The sequence below is a fragment of the Lynx canadensis genome, chromosome D1, assembly GCF_007474595.2.
Source record: "Lynx canadensis isolate LIC74 chromosome D1, mLynCan4.pri.v2, whole genome shotgun sequence".
Lineage (NCBI taxonomy): Eukaryota > Metazoa > Chordata > Mammalia > Carnivora > Felidae > Lynx > Lynx canadensis.
In genome coordinates this window covers 46312413-46337934 of record NC_044312.2, presented here as the reverse complement: position 1 = coordinate 46337934, position 25522 = coordinate 46312413, and the positions used below count along the sequence as shown (strand labels likewise).

At 46.4% G+C, this 25522-nt stretch overlaps 1 protein-coding gene across 2 annotated transcripts in view; it reads right to left on the bottom strand.

Moving 5' to 3' along the window:
• The window catches only part of ME3 (malic enzyme 3), a 184707-nt gene that overhangs the window by 56546 nt on the left and 102639 nt on the right, over positions 1-25522 (bottom strand). For both annotated transcript variants that reach the window (XM_030332199.1, XM_030332200.1), the window contains exon 4: positions 9963-10038. In XM_030332199.1, the coding sequence (XP_030188059.1) occupies positions 9963-10038 (76 nt within the window). The remainder of the gene's footprint in view (positions 1-9962; positions 10039-25522) is intronic.

The window sequence follows — 25522 nt, the reverse complement described above, 5'->3', positions numbered from 1 at the left end:
AAAGAAACTAAGCAGATCTTCTCAGCTTGGGATCTGGGGGCAGGGAAGGAAGGACATAATGAACAGAGACAATGAAAAACAGGTGTTCATGCCACTGCCACCAGCCCCCGGTATAGAGGCCAATGAAGTCTCTCAGACCTGCTCCTAGGGTGTAATAAACCCACCCTGCACAGGGCAGGGCTCCTATGACAGCTGCTGGGGTCACTACTCCACACGAAACCAGGAGGATTCTAGACATGTACTGGGATTCGTGTTCTGGGAAATATTCACTGAAGGCAACCTAGGTGCCAGACACGGTGCTGGTTCGGGACTTCCTTGCTGTTAACTAACAGATGCCAATGAAGCTGATGGTAACTGAAATTATTGTGATTATGATAGATATTCACTTATTCATTCCTTTAGCACATATTTACACAACACCCACTTCGCAGACACTATGCCAGATCCTGGGGGAAGGAGCGTCAGTTTGTGCTTTTGTAATAACAAGTATGTACGGACTCAGGCCTTCAAGAACTAAGGGGCAAAACAAGAGATGAAATATATGTATTTATAATTAACGAGTCTGGAAGGAAAGTGGGTACAGCATAAACAGTATGAGGGCAGCAGAGACAGAGAAGGGAGAGTCACTTTCTGTAGGGGAACCCTTCATGGGTGAGGGGACACATGTGCCACACCTGACACAGGAGAAGACTGTCTGCAGGGGGTGCAGCTGGGGAGGAAGGCGCTTGATACAAGAGGAAATCAGGATCCAGGATAGAGATGGGGAGGGGGTGGGTTATGTGTGGGGAACAAGGAGATGCCAGTCCTATGAAAGCACAGAACAAAATGCCAGGCAGGAGTCAGACTGTGAAAGCCACAGGGATCCCCTCAGGGTGACAACGAACTTGTCTATAGGTCACCTCCACCTGCTATCACTCCTCTGTCTTGAAATGAGTTAAGTTTATGAGGCCACCCATCCCTCCTCTGGAGCCTGGCTTTGGCCAGGTCTTAGGACCAGCTCTGAGCTATGGAGGTCCCGGTGCCCCAAGCATGGTGCTCATGGGCACCACAGGGCTCAGTTCACTCCATGCAGGTACAACTCCAGCCCTGGGGATCAAGAGATGAAGACCCATTCTTGCCCTGGAAGAGTTTATGATCTGGTACCCAAGGGGTCCATGACAACTTATCATTTCTGTTTCTCTAGCTCTCTTAAGTGTGAGCGTGCACATGGGCTGGTGCTGCCTTTTGGTAGAAACAGGTGTAGGGATTCTTTTTTTTTTTTTTTTTTTTAAAGAGAAAGAGAGGCACAGAGACAGAGAATCCCAAGGAGGCTGCACCCTCAGCATGGAGCCCGACATGGGGCTCAATCCCACGACCCTGGGATTGTGACCTGAGCCAAAATCAAGAGTCAGAAGTTCAACTGACTGAGCCACCCAGGTGCCCCAGGGATAGGGATTCTTAAAAACACTCCTCCTCTTCTGAAAAGGGGACTCACAGGGTCGTGGTACAAGAGACCCATGAAGATTATGATATTCCTCCTCAGACTGCTCTACTGTCTCTATGGAGAATGTTCTCAACCCACATGTCACCTGATTCTCTCCACAGCCCTGGCAGGTAGGTGAGTCTGAGACTGTTAGCCCATTTCACAGGTGAGTAAACAGAAGCTCTAAGACCTTCATGTTTGATATGTATTTGTTACGTATCAGCCAGATGCCAAGCACTGGACTGGATGTTTGCACATTGGGTATCTTAGGGAAGTTTAGATGACTTACTAAAGTCACTTTGTGCATGTGGCAGGGCAGGATCCTAATTAGGGTTTGGGTTCCTGGTTCAGGGCTCCTTCTACCACATTTCAGTTGGCAGAAGCACCATTAAAGCACATGTGTTCTTGGTAAAGTTCTGCCCTGCCTCTTTGCCACCCTCTCCACAGCCCGCCTCTGACCTCCCCCTTGCAGCTCTCCCTGGTGAAGCCTGTGCCTTCGTATGAAGGGTGCCCACACTCTGGGAATCTCCCATCTCTCCTAATCCAAGCTTCCTTATCCTGATTCCCACTGTCTCAGAATTTCTCTCCGTTGAGGGGCAGTGAGTTAAACAGAGGAAGTCAGTGACTACTCCAGGGTGTTATCCCTACAACTCTGGGGTCTTTCAATGGTGATGGGGCTCCTGAAATGTTCAAGGGCACTCCACTGCATGCCCACCTCCTCTGAGGGCATGTCTCGCTCCATTTGTCACCCACTCTCAACCCCACTGTGAGAATGTCTGGGTTACTGCATCAGCTTCAAGCCACACTCATCTTCCTTCCAATCTCCCCTCCCAACCAATGCCAGATTCACTGTATCAGAAGCCCATTTTCATTATGCCATTCCTAGGTTCAAAGACCTTTAGTGGCTTCTAACAGTCCAAAGAATAGAGTCCAAAACGTTTAACTCTTTAATGATCTGAACCCAATGTATGTTCTGACTTATCTCCTGCTACGCATCTGCACACAAGCTCCTCCTCCAGCCAGACTGGCCTCCTCATTCCTCCCAGACCTGCTCTGAACTCACCTATAATCTCCTCCCTCTCAGCCCCTATGCTCCTTCTCTTTTTCCAGCATGCAAACGCTGCCCATGACAATCTAACGTGATTTCTCCTAGCACTTCTTATAGCTACTGCACAGGTGGCCTGCTCGCCCTCCTTGTCTGTCTGCCTGCCTTCCACAAACATTGATTAAGCACCTACTGCTTGCCAATCCTTGCATAGGGTGCTACTTTAACATTTTAAAAAATGCACATTTTATCTCACCAAACAACCTAAAGGTTAATGGCAGGGGTTCTGGAGTCTGATAACCAGTATTTAAACCTAGGCTTCTTGATAATGTACCATATGTAAACTTGGGTAAACAGATAATTTTTCTGAGTTTTAATTTTCCATAAAATAGGGATAATAATCATACCTCACTCATCAGATTGTTGTAAAGATGAAATGAAATAACAGTTTCATTTTCACCAGGTGCGTTGGGTAAGTGATCAATAAATGGTTGCTTCTCTTATGATTACCATGGTAGTTATTATTTGGGGCAAAGATCCCATATTAAATTTTTAATTGTTTTATTTCTTTCTAGTTCAGCATTATCACAGAAAGGCCACTCAGTAACTATCTGTTAAATTAGTGATTGAAATGGAAACCAAGCAGAGATGCAGTGGCTAATGGCTGAGAAAGTCAGCCATGCAAAACTTGTGGTTTCTGCTGTCATTTTTTATTTTTTTAAATTCAAGTTAGCTAACATACAGTGTAGTCCTGGCTTCAGAAGTAGAACCCAGTGATTCATCTCTTACGTAGGACACCTAGTGCTTATCCCAAAAAGTGTCATTCTTAATGCCCATGTACAGCTGGCTATCTGTTGGACATTGCCACTTGGATGTCCAATAGTCCTCCCAAATTCTTGAGTCCCTAACCAAATGACTCTGCTTTTCCCTTTTACTCTTCTAAACCTTTCACTTCTGCTGCCTTCTTGCCCTTTGTTACCTTTATCTCCCAAGCTCAAAACTGTCTTGTCTCCTTCCGCCACAGCCAATTGGTTACCAAGTTCTGCTGATTTGATTTGCTCCTTGTTTTTCCATTTGTTCCATGAACTTCACTTTCATTGCCACTTGCCTTAGGTCAGCCCATCCATCTCATCAACCACTGCAGTGGTCTCCTGACTGGTCTCTCCACTCTTGGGATTCCCCCCGCTCCACTGCAGGTCTCCAAAGCACACCCAGATTTGTCACTTTCTTACTCTAAACCTCCAGGGGCTCTCGATGCCTGTAAAACAAAGCTCAAACATCTTTGACTGGCATTTAAGGGCTTCCATGGTCCAGGTCCAATCTACTCTTTGAATTTCTTCTTTATCCAAATAGAGTAATTCTAACCTTGTATAAGGTTTGTACTTTCCTGACTACATGCCATTTTACCCCCTCAATCCCTATGATCTCCCTGATCCACATCCTACCATCCTTGTGTGCTTTAAGGAGCTGTACACAAGTCACCTTCCTCCATGATGTTCTCCCCTTCCAGAAGTCATCACTCCCTCCTCTAGCTTGTCTTGAGGGCAAATAATGAGACTTGTCATCTTTGATTCTTCAGCACTGTGCTTGGTGCCTGCAGTGAGATATGAACTGAATAAACAGTGGCCAATGTGACAGATCTAACATAGAAAGCAAAAGATCTCCAAAGGGCTAATTCAGACCTTTTGTGTGAATGAATGAGTTGGGAGAGGAGATACTGGATCCTATTTTTCATGACATCAATGGAGCTGATGCCAAGGGCCACTAGTGCAGTAGAGGTCAAAAGGCTGAGAACAAATCTGAGTAGCACTGTGGAGTTTTAGAGTCCAGCAATAACTATGTGAACTACAGGATCACAGTTTCCTTGTTTGGATGGCATGTGCAACTCCTAATTCTTCTTACTTCAGATGACTAGGGGGAGGGTGGGCTACATTCTTCCTCTGTCCACGTAGCTTGGACATACAGCATTTTCTGACTTATTGTCCATGTCCCTTAGTGTAGGTGGACCCAATGGGGCCGACCTCAGACTGACCTGAGGGTCATGACTCCTTGCTTGCTGTAGCCCTGCTTTCCCTGGACTTGTAGCTATGTCATGGGCTGCCCACAGCCCTGTGTATGCATCCCTCTCCTTCCTCCTTCCCTCTCGTCCTTCCTTTTCTCCTCTTCCTCCTCCTCCTCCTCCTCCTCCCCCCTCGCCACCTACTATCCACAACATAAATGATGCACAGTCTGCAGTTTCAATTCTTGGTTCCACCCTTCACAAACAACCTAACCTCTCAGCTTCCTTGTCTCTACCATAGGGATAATAATAATCCCTACCACTTACAAGTCATGAGGAGAAGTAGATGCGGTAATCTACATAAAGCACTTGGCAGAGCTGTGTGAGGCGGATATGGGGATGAGCTGCCCACATCTCCCTTTCAGGACTGAAGGAGTGATTCCCTTAGCCGTACCCTCAGCTGTCAGCCCGCTTTGAGAATTTCCTTGACTGAAGAGAGCCACCTTGCCCAAAGTCACACCCTGTTCCAAAGGGTAGCAGTCCACAACCAATGACTGGTGGATGCAGGGCTACAAAGGCCTGGCTCCTCTGCCCCAAGTTGGTTTGACTTTGAAGGACGACCCCAGCTACAGAGGCTCCTCATGGGCTCAGCTGAGTCTTCCTTGAGACCTCACCCAGCTCAGCCTCTCTCTGGGCTTTCTCCTGCTTCCTTCCCTTCTAGAGGTGTTGATCCCAAGAGCACTCCCTGATATGCTGATATCCGTCCCAGAGAATGTTTCCCAGGAAACCCACCTTCTGACATTGAGGAGGGAGTGGGCCTGTGCATTACAGGCGGGCACTTGGTGCCAGCACCTCCTAAGTTTGCCTGCCCACGTGGAAGGGGCTGCTCCTGTGCCCAGCCACCTCTAAGCACCTCCCCCCGGAAGCTGCTGGGATTGGGATGAGGGAGAGATTTAGGAGCTTGGGAAAGCTGTGGGGAGGAGGGCCGTTCTCAGCCGAGCCTTCCTCAGGCTCAAGACAGTGGCCACTGTGGGAAAGAGTCAGAAAAGCAGTTCTCACTCCTCTTTGTGATTTACGCTGGACAGCTCTGGGCAGCCTGGCCCGTCCCCTCCTCCCTGAACAAGAGGGGCTCACAAAACTTCATGGCCTCCGCAGCCCTGGGCTTTGGCCTCACTTCCCTCCCAGCCTACTTCTCCTGTACCTGTCTGCAGTCCTGCTTTCTGTCTGGGAAACCAAGGAAAGTCATCCTTTATCTTCTGAGTTCCTCTGGACCACGCCTCCCCTCCAGCCAAGAGGCCAACAGCATCAGGGTCTAAAGATACCTGTGCCTTGGAAAACCACCTCCTGGGCTCAGCAGCTGGGGGAGAGGAGGCTCAGCTTCAGGGCTCTGTGGGCATCCAACACCTTTCATGGCTGACCATGGGCAAGTCACAGCACTTTAGCTTGCTCACCTGAGGAACGACACACCCCAACCCATTCTTCAAGGACCCACCTTGGAGTGTTCATGGCACACCTTCCTTCCTCCACTCTCATCACAGTGGCTGACAGAACCAAAGGAAGTAATGATGGGGAATCTGCACCAGCCCCCAAGTACCATGAAAGGGTATTCCCTGCCTAGGGAGGGAGACCTTCATCTCCTCTTTTTTGTCTTATGAAATGTTTATTTTTGAGAGACAGAGAGACAGAGAGAGAGAGAGAGAGAGAGAGAGAGAGAGAGTGCATGCATGCGTGAGTGAAGGAGGGGCAGAGAGAAGGGGACAGAGGGTCTGAAGTAGGCTCTGCACTGTCGCACAGAGCCCAACATGGGGCTCAAACTCACAAACCTCAAGATCATGACTTGAACCAAAGTCGGATGCTCAACCAACTGAGACACCCAGGTGTCTCTCACTCCTCTTTAAGGCAACTGGAGAAAACACACCAGCAAACAAGAAAGACTAGGAGTTGGAACATTCTGAACCTTTTAAATGGCAGCCTTAGGAGTGGTGGGGGCGGGGGGGGGGGGGATGATCCTCCAGGAAAAGACTGGTGGGGCAGGCCAGAGGCTGGGGTAAGCCGGGGGGCAGCCTGATCAGTCCTAATTGACTTATTTACAAACTATGGACCCAATATTTAGCCCAGCTATGGGCTCCTGGTTTTTCTAGAGAAAGCCAGAAATCCAAGTTTCTATGTTTCCTTTCTCAAATGAAGTCTCCCAATTTTAAAATCTTGCCTACCAATTCAAAAATTTGAAAAATCACTGAAGGCCAAATCAAACACGTCCAGGGGCCAGATCGGCCGGCTTCCCCTTTGTGGCCTGGGATCTGCAGGTAACACAGCCTCCTCCTTGGCTGCTCTCAAGGCCTCTGCAATCTTTCCCCTGCCATGCTTTGCCCTACAGCCTCCCCTTCTACTTCCAGCAATGACCACAAACATTTGAGTGCCTTTCAGTGTTGTACAGACTCTATGGTTAGTCCTCACAAGAAGAAAACAAAGATCAGAGAGCTTATCTACACATACGGCAAGTAAAGGGCAGATTCAAGATGTCTGACCACAAAGCCAGAGCTGATTCTTCTGTAGAGTTACCAGGGACTGATCTCGGGGTTTCTCCCAAGTGAGACAGACAGAAAGGGTGGAGGGGAGGAGCTGGCCCCAGCCATTCACTTGTCCGCTCTAAGCTACTACAGGGGTAGTGGTCAGCCAGTCAGCACATTTGATCCTCTGTCTCTGGGCTCCTCTCTTGAGCAGCACACAGTCTACTGCAGTTGTTTCTGGGTCAGTCCCTCCAACTAGACTTTGAGCTCCTTGAGTTTGGGCCTGTATACCTTCTTTATCCCGGAAACTACAGGGAAATCATATAGATGTTTACCATGTGATAGACGGAAGCAACCAAATTAGATGAACCAGTCCAGATCTAACCATGGAACCTCTGCTTGCCCTAGAGGCTTCAGATGTCTCTGTCTGCGGTCTGCTCCAGTCCCACCCCATCTGGGGTGACCTAAAGCTCCGTTTCTCTTCCTCTAAAAGCACAAAAGTTGCTGTCTCCAACTCTCTGGTAGTTAGCGCTCAATCCTTAGAAGGGCCTCAAACTATGTTTGTTGAAGTCAACGAGTATTTTTTTAAGTTGTGCCCTGACCAAAGGAGCAAAGAGAACCAGAAATCCAGTCCACGAGCCCCTCACCAAACCTCTGCCAGCCCGGGGGAACAGGCACCTTCTTCTTACTGTTTAAGAGGGGATGGCTTTTTGTCATTCTTTTGAATTCCTCGTAGCTTGCACGAAGGCACGGTGCATGCTGGTGGAGACCCCATTTCTCTGCTCCTGGCACTGTGCCTGGTACACGGAAGGCCCTCATCATGTCCGCTGAGTTCATTCACCTCAGCAGGCATCTACTGCATGCCTCCTATGAACAAGGTTTCACCACGGCTGAACCTCCTAGGAAGGTAGACAGATTCGTCTGCTGACATCAGCAGCACGTCTGCACAGGGCAGGCTGGAGTTAACTTCCCATCCAGTGAGCTGGCTTCCCTTAACATGGTTCAGATTTTATTATAGCTTCAGTAGACACACCCTAGGAACTTGCTTCTTCTGGGATGGAGACCAAAACCCTCAGGGCCAAGGCCTGCATGTAACTGGAGTCTAAGCAGATAAGCGGGGAAGAGAAGCACAGGGCAAAATCACACCCAGACAGAGAGGTACGAAATGAGCTCTTCACCGTGGCCAGGACTGAAGTCCCAGGGTCCTGGCCGTGGCTCGGCCTGGCCCCAAGAGCCAAGGTCCTGGCCTCCATGCTCTCGTTCTGAATGCTACCACTCCCAGAGAGGGCCAGAAGTGGGTGGAATGCAAAGAGAAGTGTGCAGAAAGAAGCTGTACTCAGTGCCTAGTGCAGAGGTGGGAGTCGTTCAGGGAACTGGCAGGAACAGGGAGGGAGGGTCTGGGAGGAAGCAATGCTGGGGTGCCTCAGCCTCCCAGTCCAGCAGGGTGGTGCTGGCATCACCCCGAGAGGTATTTACACTGCGCTCAGTCAGCTCTAGCCCCTCCCCAGCTTGTGGGCCAGAACTACCCTCATGAAGCAGCTAGCAGATGTTCTGCATTTTTGCTTCACATGTTTCATCTGCAGAAGCGACATGACTTTTTTTTAATGTTTATTTATTTTGAGAGAGAGGAGACAACTCGAGCAGGGAAGGGGCAGAGAGAGAGGGAAAGAGAATCCTAAGCAGGCCTCACGCTGTCACTGCATAGCCTGATGCGGGACTCGAACTCATGAACCATGAGATCATGACCTGAGCTGAAATCAAAGAGTTGGGATGCTTAACCGACTGAGCCACCTGGGTGCCCCAAAAGTAACAATGATGTTAAATGTGAAAGCCCCTCGTGCTCTTCCACAAAAGTCCCTATGGCAGGAGGAGATCTGGGCATGTAGCCAGAAGCTAACAAGTTCCTACAAAGCTTCATGTCTTACATTTTAAAACCAACACAAAGCGTGCATTCTGTATTATATCCTGCTTATGATATAAACATGTTTTCCACTTAGATTTTTTTCAGTAAAACTGATATTCCAGGAAGAAGCAGGTTTACTTTGTCACTCCATATGGACCACCTCCACTAACTGCATACACCCAGGCATGAAGGTACCATTCATCATAAGCTTTTCCTCTTGTTGAAGAATATCCTCATCCCGTGTCCTCTCTCCAAAGCCTACGTGGCCAAACTCTACCCCTCAATTCAGGGCCCTGCTCCAATGTCACTTCTCCCATGAAGTCTTTCTAAATTCCCGTTAGGCTAGAAGTAATCTCTGCCCTCAACCCTCAGCTCTCTCTGTGTGCTTCCTTTACCTCTGATCAGGTTCCTTGTTAGTCTTTTGTATCTCTGTCTTATTTTCCTCGTGAAAAGTCAGCTAGCGGAGAAGTTCTGATTTCTCCCCAAATCCACCATGGAAACTGGCAGTGTGTATTTAGTAGGTACTCAATACATGCTGAACATGTCTTCAGACTACTACTGCTACTACCACTGATGATGATGATGATAAGGGCAATTTCACATGGCTGTGGTTTCACATGTAAACCTCTGCTCCACGGTGCGCTTATGCTTGGCTCTCACCGGCCTGTGCTCTGGGCCTGGGAAAGCCTTTGGTGTTGCAGTGGCTCATTTTCTAGCTGGGGATGCCTCTGGTCCCGGTTGAAAGGACTCACCCAACCACAGAACAGTAGCAAAGAAAATGGGACCAGGGGCGCCTGGGTGGCGCAGTCGGTTAAGCGTCCGACTTCAGCTCAGGTCACGATCTCACGGTCCGTGAGTTCGAGCCCCGCGTTGGGCTCTGGGCTGATGATGGCCCAGAGCCTGGAGCCTGCTTCCGATTCTGTGTCTCCCTCTCTCTCTGACCCTCCCCCGTTCATGCTCTGCCTCCCTCTGTCTCAAAAATAAATAAACGTTAAAAAAAAAAAAAAAAATTAAAAAAAAAAAAAAAAAAAATGGGACCATACCTTAATATTGTCTTCTGGCCAAGAGTTCAGCATTGTTGCAAGGTGGCCCTTGTCATGAATGGTGATAAACAGCCCCCTAGGAAAAACAAAACAGGTACACACAGAGAAACCAGCCAGTCAGATTAGGAACAGAACAAAGACCACAATACTGTGTATCACTGCATCATTTAATTTTTCCCGCAGACCTGGGCAAAGGCAACCTCTAAATTGCCTGCCCTGCCCTGGCCTTCCTCCAATGTCTCCTCTCCTCAAGGAGAGGAGTGGACTCCTCAAGGCAAGGAGTCCACGGGGCCAAGTGCTGTGCCCTCCTGGGGCCTGTGTTCTCCAGAGACTGCCCCTCCCTTCTGCCCTCTAGACCAGGCACACAGGACCCCAGAATTCTCTGAGGGACCCAAAGCTGCTTCAGGAAACTGTGTCGACCTCTTCTCTGAGGTCCACTCAGAGTACCCACTGTACTCCTTTGAGTACAGACCACACCACGGTGGGCAGACCCCTACGCCTGGGGCTGTGGCTGGAACATGGACGTGTGGGTTGTGGCATCCAGACACAGGCAGTGGGGGATGGAGCGGGGAGAGGAGGAGGGGTGGGCTGCCAGCTGTGAGACACTTTTCCCTGCAGCACTAGAGCCTGTGACTTCTAAATTCAAACTTGGCCTCCCAGACCAGCATGAAGGTGTATCTGTAAAGGCGGGGGTGGGGGTGGAACATTATTTTACATAACAGTTCATTAGCACGATTTAGAACTTCTAAAGTTCAGCCCTCTGTATATGGACCTGAGTCTTTTGCCCTGGGATCGGGGTATGAAGATGGGATAGTTCGTGCCACTTCCTTCTTTCCCTTTTGTCCGATACACCCAAAAAGACTCCTTTTGCTAATGAAGCACTCACTGTTTTGCCAATGTGAGGAGGCCGGGAGTTGTGGGAGAACAGCCTCCCCCATTCGCACTGCCCTGGCGAACTCAGAGAAGACTTCCCAACAGTACTTCATGGCTTCGTGAGATACTCACATTTTGGATCTGTTATTTTAATCATGCCCTAGTCAACGCTGTCAACACCCTGGGCCCTGTTCTTTAGTCTCAGCAGTCTTGTAAAACTCCCAACTGTGGACAAACCTCCTCTCTGCTCCCTGTACACCTCCACCCAGGTGGCCGAAGGCAGGCGGAGAAAGTCTTACCACAGGACTGAATGGCACTTCCACAAATCCGTCACTGTCACCCCCCCCACCGTGGACTCTCAACAACCGACCGGTCTTTGTTCTTTCAGTGTTTCTCCGGTCAAAATCCACTCTTTCTACTCTTTGCAAAGACCATTTTAAACTTCTCTGTTCTCAAACCTCCAACAAACAGCCTCACCTTCCCCCAACACCCCTAGTGACCTCGCCTCTGATGTCACATGAAGCCACGGGATGGCATCTCTGTCAACCTCCCACCACCAAACCTGCAAACTTCTGCATCTGCAGACAGTTCCTTCATTCCTTCTGTTCCAATGAATATTATAAAGTCTTATACTTAATTACCTCTTCTCTCCTCTGCACTGTCCATTAACTTCCCATCAGCCCCACAATATCCCCGAACCTTTATCGTCTTACAAACTTCTGGCTTTTGTTAGTGACAGTTTGTTGAACGGACTAAACTTTCTTCAGATAACAATAATAAAACTGTTATTTTTTTAAAACGATTATATTATTGTTACAAAGCTTAAGAGTGTATAAAATAATACATTTTGAGGCAATGGAGGTTGGCCAAAAGCAGGCAGAAACTGAAAGGGAATTTACCTTTGAAAGCAGGAATTACACCTCTCGAGATTTACGAATTTGCAGCTTCATGTCTGAGGGGAGTCTAGTCTGAAGGCAACTTAGGGCAGCAGAGAGCCTTCCCAGCTCGAGGTGTCAGGGAGGGGAGTTAGGGCTGGTAGAACAGCCAGGAAGTGAAAGGGGGCATTCTGGAAGGGAAGGAGCCACAGAAAGAATGAACTCCCAGGTCTGGGTATAAAACCCGCCCACATCATTAAGCTGCCGACCATCACCTGGGCACACACGAGGGCCTGGTAAAGAAGCCGCAGCTGCGAGCAGCAAAACCCCAACAGAGATTTCAGTTGCTGCCAATCTGGAGAGACAGGGTTTTACACAGAGCTCCTTTAGGATATTCTGCTTACTTTATGCATGTTAGACATTTTCCATCAAAAAAAAAAAAAAAAAACTGAAACAAAACAAACCAACAAAGACCACCATGGAACCCCAAACTATTCTTGGCTTCCACGTTCCTTGCCAACACTGTTTCTTCTCTCTCCTCTCTTCCATCACCAAACTTCTTAAAAGCGTGGTCTACACTGGCTGCCTCCGGTTTTTGTCTCCAGCTGCAGCATGCCTTCTCTCACGGTCATTCGGCCAAAGCTGCACTTTCTAAGGCCGCCAATGACTTCCATATCCCTGAATGTAACAGGGATTTTCATTCTTCATTGCCATTGGCTTCCCAGTAGCATCGGACACTTTTACCTACTCCCACGCAACCTTTGGCCTCTGTGACTCTCTCTCTGAGTCTTCCTCTTACCTCTGGCTGCTTGAAGTTCTTCGTCTTTCATGTAGGGCCATCCAGCTATTAGGTGTTATAGTTCCTCAAAAACTTGTACTATTCCGCTTTCCTTCCTACCCTTATTACTGTATGTGCCCCAAGGCTTTGGGCCAGTGACTCTCAGATATCCACAGTCCAGAGTTTCTCACCTTTGGTGCCACTGACATCTGGGTTGGATAATTTTTGCTGTGAGAAGTGAGGTGGCCCTGTGCACTGTAGGGTGTTTGGCAGTATCGTTGGTCTCTACCTACTATGGCAATAGCACCCCCATACTCTGTTGTGACAACCGAAAATATCTCCAGACATTTGTAAATGTCTCCTGGGAGGCAGTGTCACCTCTGGATTTAGAGCCATTGTTCCAGCCCTTTATATTTAACTGTGTACCTGACACATCCCTTTGCATGTCTCAAAGGCACTTCAAACTCGGCAGGTCCAAAACCAAGTTTCTGATCCTAATCTCCCACCACTATGACTCAAAGACAGAACAAAACAAAGACCCAAGACAAATCTGATTCTCTTCCCTTCCTCCTTTTCTCAGTGAATATTAACCCCTCGCCCCACACTCCCATCTAGTATATACATCTAGTTTAACAATCCCAGTCCCCTGGAATCAATCTTCTCCCCTTTAACATAACCCAATTCCAAGTCCTTCAATTCTACCTTCTATGTAGCTCCTGGTTCATATGCTTCTTTCTACCCTAATATCACCTCCCTGGTCCAGGCTCCTATTCTCTCTTCCCTAAAGAGAGAGTGGGGTGTCCTTTGGGGCACCGCCTCTTGTCTGTCTCCAATCCATTTTCCATACAGTATAAAGAGAGAGGTTCTTGAAATCAAAATCTTACTTCGTTATTCCTTGTGCTTGTCTTCCCATGACTCTTGGAATGAAGACCCAAATCCTTAACATGGCCGACCTGCAAGGCCTTGTGTGGTCTGGCCCTTGCCAACTTATTATCCTTACTTCACTCTCCCGTCATCTGCCACACTGGCCTTCTTTCCATCCCTCCACGTGCCATGATCTTCTTACCCCAGGACTAGTTCACATACTGTTCCCTTCCCGGGCACACCCTGCGTCTCCTCACTCTTTTTATTTTTATTTATTTACTTAAAATTTTTTTTTAACGTTTATTCATTTTTGAGAGACAGAGAGACAGAGTGCAAGTGGGGGAGAGGCAGAGAGAGAGGGAGACAGAGAATCCAAAGCAGGCTCCAGGCTCTGAGCTGTCAGCACAGAGCCCAACGCAGGGCTTGAACTCACGAACCGCGAGATCATGACCTGAGACGAAGTCAGATGCCTAACCGACTGAGCCACCCAGGCGCCCCTCTCCTCACTCTTTGTTTAGTGAATCCTCCTCATTCTTCTGATGACTTCCGAGTCAAAGCCGGAGCTCTCTGTTACACGTTCTCAAAGTGCCATCCCTGCATACACAAACTTCTTACATTCATTTGTGTGGCTGTTTTGTTAATATGCCGCTACCTCCCTAATTAGACCGTAAGCTTCACTGGGGCAAGGTGAACATTTATTTTGTTGTTGTTGACTACTGTACATCCAGGCTTAGTGCATAATAGATGCTCAACACCTGCTTTGCGAATCAATGGAGTGAGCCAGTGAACCTGAGAATGGCTGGAGGTTGAGGGATGAGAATGAAAGGTGCCGAATAAAGTTGGAGAGAAGAAAATTTTTATGCATGTGGGGTTGTTTCATGCACCAGGGATCACTAAGGCTGGGTGGGGCTGGGCTGGGTTAGACTGTGCCCTGTGGCTTAGACCAGGGGAATGCACATATGAAAGTGGGTGGACACGCCGGGGAAGAAGAAAACCCTGGAGTCTAAGACTTGGGGTGATGCAGGGCTCCTTCCATCACATTGATGGAGGGCAATGTGGGTGTTGGAATGACCTTATTCACAAGGTTTGAGAGCAAGTTCCAGCATTTGCTGTGCCATTTTGAAATGACCAAGGGGCACTCAGTCATATCAATGAAGATGAAAACGAGGCATTGGATTGGCTTCTTGGAAGTTGTTTTTATGAATGATCTCCAGGAAATGTGAGTTTGGAAAATCGTACTATGTTCATAATAATGAACTTCAAAGAATGACCTGGATGAGAAAAGCAGCCACACATGGGCCACCTGAAGTTTAAATAGGGGTACTTGCCTAGTGGCAGTAGAAGGGTAAATGGATCAAGGTGAGTACATAAGCCCAGAACTTTTAAAGAACCACCTTCTCCACCTCCCAAACCAGCCACTGCTCTGAGGCCTGACCTGAGGAGGTCTTGTTAGGGGTGTATTTCTGCTAGTTTTACTTCCCCACAGTTGCACTTCTAATATCCAGAAGTGATTTCCCCCCTGGGGTTGTCCAGAGCTAGTCACATGGAATAATAATGCCAACAGGATGCCAATTCTTTCCAGCTGGAAGAACTGAGTCCCAGGCTCACTGATGACTCACTGAGTGACCTTGGGGAAGTCATTTACCTATACTAATTAATCCCAGTGACGCACTCCTGGCCTCTTAAAGGTCTTAACTTGGCTCTGTTCTGGAAATGTCCCCACCCAAACAACTCTGGCTCTCAACATTCCCCTGATAAGATCAAGGCTTACTAGTGATACTTAACAAAAAGCTCACATACTAAGGGGTTTGATACATGCACACTATTCCAGATCTTAGCAAAGCTCTTGTGTGATTAATCCTAAACACAGAAAAAGTATGGTTACAAAAATTCTTTGGTACATTAAAACATTCCCTCTTCGTTGAAGATAAGGAGAGGGAGGAGGGACATTCACTTAAAGTGAATGTTTCACATTTAAATTTGAGTTACTAAAATTTCAAAAGATTTTTTCTCTTTTTTTGCATATATGCTCTGCAGGGATCATGCTATAAAAAATAACACCTTTTGAAATGTATCAAGAGCTTTTAATCACTTCTCAAAGTGCTCTTCCATCTATTTTCAAAACTATAGTGGGGACATCTCAGTGGCTCAGCCAGTTAAGCATCTGACTCTTGATTTCAATTTAGGTCATGATCTCGAATTTAATGAGTTTGAGCCCAGCGATGGGCTCTGTGCTGATGGTGGGGGAGCCTGCTTGGGATTCTCATTCTCTCTCTCTCTCTCTCTCATAATAAATAAATAAACTTTTAAACAAACTGTAGCTACAAATGATCCCAAATTGATTGCCCTGGATGAGGATTTTGAAATATCTAGTCCGAAGACTTCATCTTATAAAAGAGGAAACGGACATCCAGAGAGGCCACTGTGGCCAGTAGTGAAACATTCCTCTTTGATGCATGTTGGTGAGAATGTAAAATGTGCAGAGTGAGGGATTCTGATGATAAACAAATGGACAGCAGGTTTCCAGCAGGATCCTATGGGGTTCTCTTGCCCATCCACCCATTTCCTGGCAGAACTGCATCTGGGAAGAAAGAAAACCTCTTAAATGCCTTCAGCAACCTATTTGCATGTTTAGCCACTTTCTAGTCAGGGGACACTATCTTTTCCAGCAGTACTTGGTGATGGGGTTGGCTGCTATGTCTGTTTCCATGAGGTTCTGATCAAGTGAGAAATGCAGACATTCACTCCTCTGCATTCCTTCTTAGTGACCTCAGGAAGTAAATACATAAGCGCCACGGGAGGATCTCCTACCTGCACCTGCTTTGTCTCACCCTGAGACCTCAGACTCACAGGCGTCCCTGAGGCTGGAATAGGGATTTTCAGCTAATTCCCAATAATCCAAAGCACTGAAAATGATGGGGCTGCAAGCGACGCAAGTGTGGTTTTGGAGAAATGGCAGATGGAAGGTAGCACAGACTAGGGGTTAGACGTATGTGCTTTACAACGATAGCCCCTGTGTTCAAAGCCTGCCTCTGCTACTCACCAGCGATGTGGCAATGGACAAGTTACTTCCCTTCCTCAAGCTTCAGTTTGTAACATGACAACATGACACCAGCTGCTTCATATATTTGCTATAAGGACTAACTAAGACAATGCGTATTTAGTTTATCAGAGTATCTGATGGTATACAGTAAGCATTCAACAAGTGACAGCTCTTAGCGTTGCTGAGCTAGTGTTGTAAGAGTCCAGACTCAGGGAGCACCTGGGTGGCTGTCGCTTGTATCCAACCTCGGTCCAGGTCATGATCTCACGGTTCATGAATTCGAGCCCCGCATTGGGCTCTGCGCTGACAGTGCGGAGCCAGCTTTGGATCCTCTGTCTCCCTTTCTCTCTGCCCCTCCCACCTCTTCAAAGATAAATAAATAAAATTAAAAAAATAAAGAGTCCAGACTCAGGAGTCAGATCGCCTGGGTTCAAATGCTGACAAAATGCCAGTGAAGTACCTGGCCCATAGTGAATGCTCGGTAGATTTTTGTAGCTAATTATTAACTTGTATTTTAACTAGAATTATACTAAATCAATGTGCATATTTTTAAGAGCCACGACTGGCAGTTATATGTGTCTTTGGTGAAACAGGAAAACAGTCATAAAGTTTGGTGGAAAATCTTTTCATTATGTGGGTCACTGAGTGAGGGCAAAATACTGGGGTGATACACACTTGGGACTAAAAGTTTTCCATGTTCCCTGCAAGAGCTAATATTCAACGAAAGTGTTATCAAGGGCAGACTGAAAGGAAATACAGGGCACAAATGGGCAATATTCATTCACTCACTTATTCACCATTCATGCACTCATCCACTTATCTCTCCATCCATCCATTCATCCATCCATCCATCCATAGGCTTTTTTGAGTATCTCTCTTCCAGGAACACTATTAGGGTTAGGCTCTTTATGTACATATCTTAATTCTCACGAAAAACTATCAGGTGGGCAACACCCCCATTTGATAAAGGAGATTAAGAAGCACAGATGTGGAGGTAGAGGTGAGATTGAAGCACAGGTCTCTTGATCCCAGAAATGTGGTTCCTTTAGTGTGTGATTTGGGATAAGTCACTTCAACTCTCTGCGCCTTAGTTTTCTCTTCACTAAATGGGAACAATGGCTTCTCCATTATGGAGTGACTGTGGATGAAACAAGCAAGTTCACAAAAACTCTGCACACCAGAAAACCCTACAGACGTGAATCTTGGTGTTTGTCTGACCTTGTCCAATATGGTGAGTCTGAGAGGGGTTTAACATGAAGTCCTCCAAGAGCATGCCAGTCCTTCTGGTTTCCTGGGGGCCCTTGATGGATGAAGTTAGGTGTCAAGAAGCTATCTGAGCCCACAGCTGGGTCTATTTCAGCCTTCTTTCCATGAGAAGGAGCCAGAACCCCACGGAAATGAATGATGCCCTGTGAAGCACTACCTTTGACAGCTGGCGTGATGTTATCATCCTGCTCCAAGGCACAAAGGGAGGTAGGAAGGTGGGAAGCTCCAGGAAGCCCAGGGCTGAGACTCAGAGGCGTTTCCAGCTTTTGAATGAGTTATAGGCTGCCCTGGGGGATCCCAAGGTACTGAACATCCTGCAGTGAGCTAATGTAGCCTGAGCATTCATCAAGGCCAGTGACTCCTCTGAGTAATTAGAACAGAATGTCCTGCACCATGCTAACAAAGATGGGCACCTGGGACAGAGGCACTCCTGGGAATCTCTCCTTGTTAACAGTCATTAAGTGGGACAGCACAAACAAAAAACAAAAAATAACCTTGGCTACTGGTTACTTCCCCCAAATTTTTCCTGTTTACTTCAGGGAAACACTTTTGGACCCTGAAGGAAGAAAAAATACATATAGTGAATATGGCCAATTGCCAACCTCTGGAATCCAGGGCTTAAATAAATACATGCCCTGCTTTATATAACATACAGCCTATTCTCAAAAAGCTGTAAGTAAATAAAATATCTATACGTAAAATTATATTATACATGCACTTTGGAGGTTGCTGTTTTAGGGGGACCTGCTGAGAATTGTTTGCAAATGTAGATCACTGTCCCCTGATTTATGTCTTTCACAAATTTGGGCTTTCATACTTCAGTTTCTAGAAACAGAACTTAGATTTTCTCTTGGCTGGTGCCTGGACAGCAGGACCCACTGACCAAAGTGGTGAAGTGGCCAGAGAAGTGGGGCAGTGCCCTTCTGCATGGAGCTTCGGGATAAACATGCAGAGACAGGGAAGGGAAGGAATGATGCTTATGCTCTCTTCTTTCACATACGTGATGCTTATGGCCTGACAGGCGTATCTGTCACGGACTGTTCACCGTGGAGCACAGTTGACGTGACACTTTGGGGTGCAAGTGCTTAAGGGCCAGCGTGCGATTCACCACCTGGTCTTTCCCTTTGCCATGGCAACCTGTCCAGTTCCAGATGAAGCTACTTCACTAGCCTGGTTCCGGAGGGAGGAATCCATGAAGCACCACCTCCAGCTGCCCCACAGAGGACAGGATGCAGGAACACAGAATATATTTTAAGAGTTGAGATTCTTAGGGTTGTTTGTTCTGCCACGTAAGCCAGCCATGGTACTCCCTGTGCAACAAGATCTCCCGGAGGTGCCCCGTATATAAGACAAATGTTGGGGCTCTGGTGAAGCAGAGGCGAGGGCCCGTCTTTTCTGAGGGACCACCTGGTGCTCTTCATCTCGGCACTGTTCCCACAACAGATCTCGGGCAATGACAGCAGAGAAAAACAATTCCTGATTGGAAATGGTACTATGGCACTGTGAGTTAGTAGTTGGTATTTAGGAAATTAAGTATTTTTTTTTAATGTTTATTTTTTTGAGAGAGGGAGACAGTCTTGGCCAAGTATTTTCTAGGTTAGAAAAACTCCAAGCCAACTACTACAAGTTGACTCGTGTCTCCACCAAAAGATATACTGAAATCCTAAGCCACGGTACTTGTGATCTTATTTGGAAATAGGGTCTTTGCAGATGTCATAAGGCTGAGGTCTCAAGGAGGACCCTGATCTGATATGACAGGTGTCCTTAGAACAAGAAGTGGGGAAACACAGGGAGAAAATGGCCATGTAGTGCCGGAGGGGAGACTGAAGTGATACATCTATAAGCCAAGGAATGCAGGAGTTGCTGGCAAACAGCATGAGTTAGAAGAGGCAAGGAAGGATTCTCCCCTAAGATCTCAGAGACAGCACAACTCTGTGGCCACCTTGACTTCTGGCCTCCAGCACTGTGAGACAATAACTTCCTGTTGTTCTAAGCCCCCAGTCTGTGCTGTTTTATTACAGCAGCCTCAGGAAGCTAATGCACCAGCTGTCCACCATCCGTGCAGCAGCCACGAGCAGTGGCGATCACGACTCTTTCCCTCCTAAAACTCCAGTGGGATGGAATGTTGCAAGGGCAGGTGCCGGTGAGGTTTCCTCCATCCAACAAAGGCCTGTAAATTACATCACTATCTCCAGTTTCCATCAGGAGCCAGAAAAATCCGCTTAAATTTTAGAATTCAGTTACACGAAAGAGAAAGAAAAACAAAGATAATGTTCACTTAGGAGAGTGTTATTTCTTGAGAAAAAGACTCTTAACCCTTATCTCTGCCTGCAGAGGACTAACCCTTAGAAGTTTCCTAAAATAGAACTGGGGGGATAAAAACCTAGCAAAATCCACTCAAATAGACAACATTCATTTAGGCTTCTTGTTACCAAGTCCAACACAAAAGAAGGACTTAATTAAAACAGGGTTGGTGACACAAGGCAACACACCGAGGCTGGGCTCAGGAGGAGGGATGTACACGTTCAACTCTGGAACAAAGGCTCACTGTTGCCACGAAACCACCATTCCACACATTTTTGGCAGGACAGACACATTTTTGGGCAGGAAGGGAAGCTATCCTCTGAAATACTGCAAGAGGCTATCTGTAGGGTCCAGCAATGGTCTCCCGGAGCCAGCAGCACAGCGGGACAAGGTAGGTATGAGAAGTGCCAAGGGCTTCTGCAGCCCAGCACCTGGTGAGGCATAGCCTGAGGCCAAGGTGAGGAAGCTGTCCCTGCCTTGGAGAAACTTAAAAATCATATCTTTCCTTGATTCTGTCAAGTGTCCTCAGGGACTGTGGCTAAAGTAAGGGATGAGTTTGTGGTAGGTCTCTCACAATCCTTTGGTTTTATTTTCTGTCTTGAGAAACAGTTTGATTATTTTAATCCGCTGAACAACCATAGCTAATTTCCTGTACCTTGGACAGCCCATCCTGTTTCCATTCTGTCGCCCTCTAGGTGGGATGTTACGAGGGGCCTGTGGAGGCCCCCTTTCCTTCCGACCCTCCCAAATCACAAGTGATGTGGAGTGTTTCTGCCCTTGGAGTGAGGCATAAGGGTGAGGACTGAGATGTTTGCCACGTGACTCCTTCAGTGGGAGTGCGGAGTAGGCATGGCTTCCTGGATCCCTTGTGCTTGAGGTTAACATCTGCCTTGCCCCCTGCACAGGTTCCATGCATTCTGCTTCCTGCCAGGCATTGTGCAGGGCACAGGAATGAGACTGATTCAGTGGGGTTTTCTGATGGAGGCAGATCAGGGGGGAAAAAAATGAAGTACACTGTGGTGTAACAGAGAGCTTGCTAGAGGACGGGGAGAACTACAGAATAAGCAGGCCCAGGACGGCGAAATCACAGGGTGAAAAGAGCCACAGAGCTGGGCTCAGAGTCCCCAGTCTAGGGCCCTTTGGTTCTGCTGTCCCCTTTCCCTTCCTCTTGCTGCTGTGGGATGATGCCCCCCACGCAGACTCAAAGCCTCAGATGGGCAGGGACCAAATCCACAGTTTCCATTGACCACAGGTCCCCCAGTATAGCCCTATGGACACTGTATCCCTTCAGAAAGGGATTTCCAAAGAGATGATCTCTTCCTTTCTCTCCCTCCCTGAATGTGGGAATGGAGTAGTCAGGACCAGAGTGCCAGTGTGTCCACTACCACATCTAGCCCTGTGAATTTGAGAAAGTTACCAGACCTCTCTGAGGTTGCTTCTCCATCTGAGAAATTTAGGATTCTGTGACATAATCTAGCAAGACCTGTACTTTCCAGGTTGTTATCTGCAAGGATGCAAAGGCATGAGCAAAGACAATGAATCAGTGACACCAATACTGTAGTTCATGACAAATATGTACAAAAGGAGAAACTGAGTAATAAAAACATATAATAAAATGAAAATGAAGCTTTCATAAATTTTTGTAGTATAAGCAAAAAAAAAAAAACATAATAAAGGAAAAAAGAAAAAGAAAAAAAGAAATCCATGCACTTTTTGGATCTGTTGCAAGAGCACGGATTTGGAACTAGAGAGACCCCCAGTTCAAATTCCAGCTCTAACCAACCCTTATTCGCTTGCTGGGCAACTTCGACAAATTACTTAACCTTAGTATTAGTTGCTTATTATTTAAATGGAGTTCTAATTAGTAATTAATTTAATAATTAAATCCTCTCATAAGTTTGTGTGAGCATTAAATAACATAATACAATGTCAATCACAAAGTAGCCTCTCCATCAAATCTTAAGTCGGAACCTAATAAATATTTACCAAAGGAACAAGTATCAGTTCAGTTCACCTCAAAGGGACACTGAATTTTGTACCATGGGCCACAGACAGGGTGACTACATATTATGGCTTGCCTGTGTCTTGGCACAATTATTGTTTGATTTCCTTTTCACTTTCAAAAACATATTGATCTGCACAGTCTATGATGCTCAATACTGCAGACATTTATGGGATGCCTAGTGTGGAAAGTCAGGCCCATCTTTCTGGTGCTGTTGTTCTGAATCCTTTCCCTGTGTTGTCATTAATTATAACCCTACTAGTAACACAAGGCACCTGTGAAGTGGCTAATACCACCCAGTCTTTTGCTCTCTCAACTTTTAGGAAAAGTCTACAGCATACTTTGTGCCAAACTCTGCAGAGTTGGTGTTGAACCCAGACAAAGGATGAAACCTTCAAGGTGATAGACCTGCAAACCTTTTAGTCTTGCCTCCTTGTGGGTCTGATCTTTGGCCTCAGGTAACTCATCATTTTTACCTCAGCTGCTGTGTGAAGAAAGAAATAAAGAAAAGAAAAGGAAAGGAAAGGAAAGGAAAGGAAAGGAAAGGAAAGGAAAGGAAAGGAAAGAAAGAGAGAGAAAGCAAGCAAGCAAAGAAGGAAGGAAAAAAAGAAATGAAAGAAAGAAAAAAAGAATTTGGGGGGGATGCTATGTTCTGAATGCATCCCCCCAAATTCATATGTTGAAATCCTAATGCCCACCGTGATTGTACTGGGAGGTGGCACCTTTGGGAGGTGATTAGGTCATAAGACTGGAGCCCTCAATGAATGGGAGTAGTGTCTCACAAGAGGTCCTGGAGAGTTCCCTAGTCCTTTCCTCCATGTAAGAATAAGGAGAAATCTGCCACCTGGGACAGCCCTCACCCAACCATGCAGAGCCCTGAGCTCAGGCTTCCAACCTCCAGTGTCTGTTGTTTGTCAACCACGCAGTCTGTGGTACTTTGTTACAGCAGACTGAATGGACTAAGACATGCCCACTTGGAATACTTTACAAATACTACACCATTTACTCATTGCCACAAACCTGGGAGCCAGCTACAGTTCCTATTTCCACCTGAAAATACTGAGGCTGGCTGAAACGAGGTAACATCACTGAGACAGAAAGAAGGCACTGTGCCTTCAGGTGTGTTGTTGAAGTGGAAGGAGACATTTGTAAAACACCAAGCTTCTGTCAGCATAGACAAAGACTGGAGTAACTTTTGCCCGGTAAGCATCTGACTTCGGCTAAGGTCATGACCTCACAGTCCCTGAGTTCAGGCCCTGTGTCAGGCTCTGTGCTGGCAGCTCAGAGCCTGGAGCCTGCTTCCAATTCTGTATCTCCCCCCCACCCCTTTCTCTCTCCTTCTCTCTCTCTCCCCCTCCCCCACTCACGCTCTGGCTCTCTCAAAAATGAATAAACGTTAAAAAAAATTTTTTAAAAAACTGGCGTAACTTTCTAATTATTTTACTATTTTTTTTCTTCCCGGAATTTGCAAATCTCAGCTATTCCTCTGGTGTCATTGATTATGAATGCTTTTTGGCAGGAGAAAATTGTTCAAGGCGCATTCCAAGGGTTGGAGAGGAATTTCTCCATCTGTTCTCTTTGAATTAAAAGGATCCTGATAAGGTGTACAAATAACTGAAGAAGAAAGCGTGGTTTTCATTTAAGAAGCATGCACACGGAAGAGCTAAAGAGTGTGCCTTGTATCTCCATCGTCATTGGCTGACTGAACAATTTATAATCAGGAGGACAAAAAAGGTCCCATAGATGGAAATTTCAGCTGCAATTGACACCCCTGTCCAAACAGCAAATCGGTTCAGAATCTAAACATTCTAATTTTGCAATTCACAGATGCTTCCAATTAGAATAGGGAAGGTTAATGTGGTTTCAGCTGTTACTTGAAAATATTAAAATGTGCCAAGAAAATGCAGACAGAGTTGGTACAAAGGAGTTTCTTTTTCTACTGAAATATTTACTCCTCCAAAAATAATAATCACAGAGGCTTCAGGCCCCCTCTTCCCAGAGAAGTCACACTTAATACTCTTCACTTTCTTTTATGGTGGTGAACATGGTACAGACCCACACAGGCTTCCACTTCATAAAGCAAACAAACACCTTCCTGGGGTCGAGAAGAACTCTCATCTGGGTCTCTGGGCAATAAGTATTTTGGAACATGGCTGTGCTCTAACATACACTTCTGATTTATCCAAGCAAATAATCATCAAACCTGAGAGTCTGAAATTGCAATACCACTGACTCAGAGGCCAACGCACTGCTTGTTTACAGGTACCTGCGAGATAGGGAGGGAAAAACATCCTGTTTGTTTTTCCAAAGCAGATTTGAGAAGTAGTCCCACATATTCTTTTTCCACTGAGTCATAAATTTCTGAGGCCTCAGTTTGAGAAATAGGCTAGGAGCTCAGAACCCTATCCGAACCCACTGAAACAAGGGGCCCCACGCCAAGGACAAGCTGAAACTGTAAAAGCTCGAAAGTTTCATGCTAGCATTTATGAGACAATTCTATGGGCAGGCATCTGCATTCTATCTTGAAGCAATTTGTAAGCGGAAGACTCTGCCCACTTTAATTTATTATATAAACATTTCTGGGGCTATCACTGCATATTAGTCATGAAAGCTGGAATTTAATAAAGGAGAACAGAATGCAGTTTTCAAAGAGGACAAAAGTTCACTGGGAAAACATATGTGCAAACCTCAGGGACCCTGATCACTGGAAGCAAATGTAAGAGACAGTTAAGTGCCTGAAACCAAATGTCTGAAAGGGCCGCTCAGCAGGAGTAACAGGGGCGGGGAGACATTTAACTTCACTTGTCATTCTGATGGAGTTGAGTCTCCCAACTATAAATGTTAAGGGAAGAAGTCTCACAAAACTCAAGATCAGGAATGTTCAAGGACAAGAAAGCATTTCTCTGAAATGCCTAGGGAAAGCTGTGTGCTTCTCTGGTCAGAAATAAGTCCCAGTTGGACCCACTCAATTCAAAACCCCAGTGTTACTGTCAAGCTTAGGAGCAGAGGCTCAGACAGACACACACTCCACTCTCAAGTCTTCTGGTTAGTAGTTGAGTGACCTTGACAAATGACTACGCTGGAGCCTCAGTTTCCTCATCTGTAAAATAGGGATAACAAGACGTTTCTAATAAAGTTGTATGTGACACTTAGAAGAGATAATATACGGAGAACAGTATACTGTGTGGCACATTCGGCAAGGGCTCAATACATGGAAGCTATTTTTCCTATTATTCCGTGTAAACTATCCTAAAAAACCCTTCGCATCCTGGGCTTACTATTAGTAGAAGAAACATAATGAGTAAAGCTAAAAAAAGCTGACTTGATCTGATTTATGTATGAACTATATGTTTGCAACATTATTGCTTTTTTCTCTATTAGAATACCTTGGGTCTATATAGCTAACACCCCAACTATTAGATGACAGCAATATCAAAAGAGGATCTTAATCCATTCAGGAGACTGATAGTATTGGTGCCACTATGAGTAATTTTTACTGTTACACTGAGAAACACAGCATGTCCAGTCCTTCTTTTCTACTGGCTTCTATAAGGT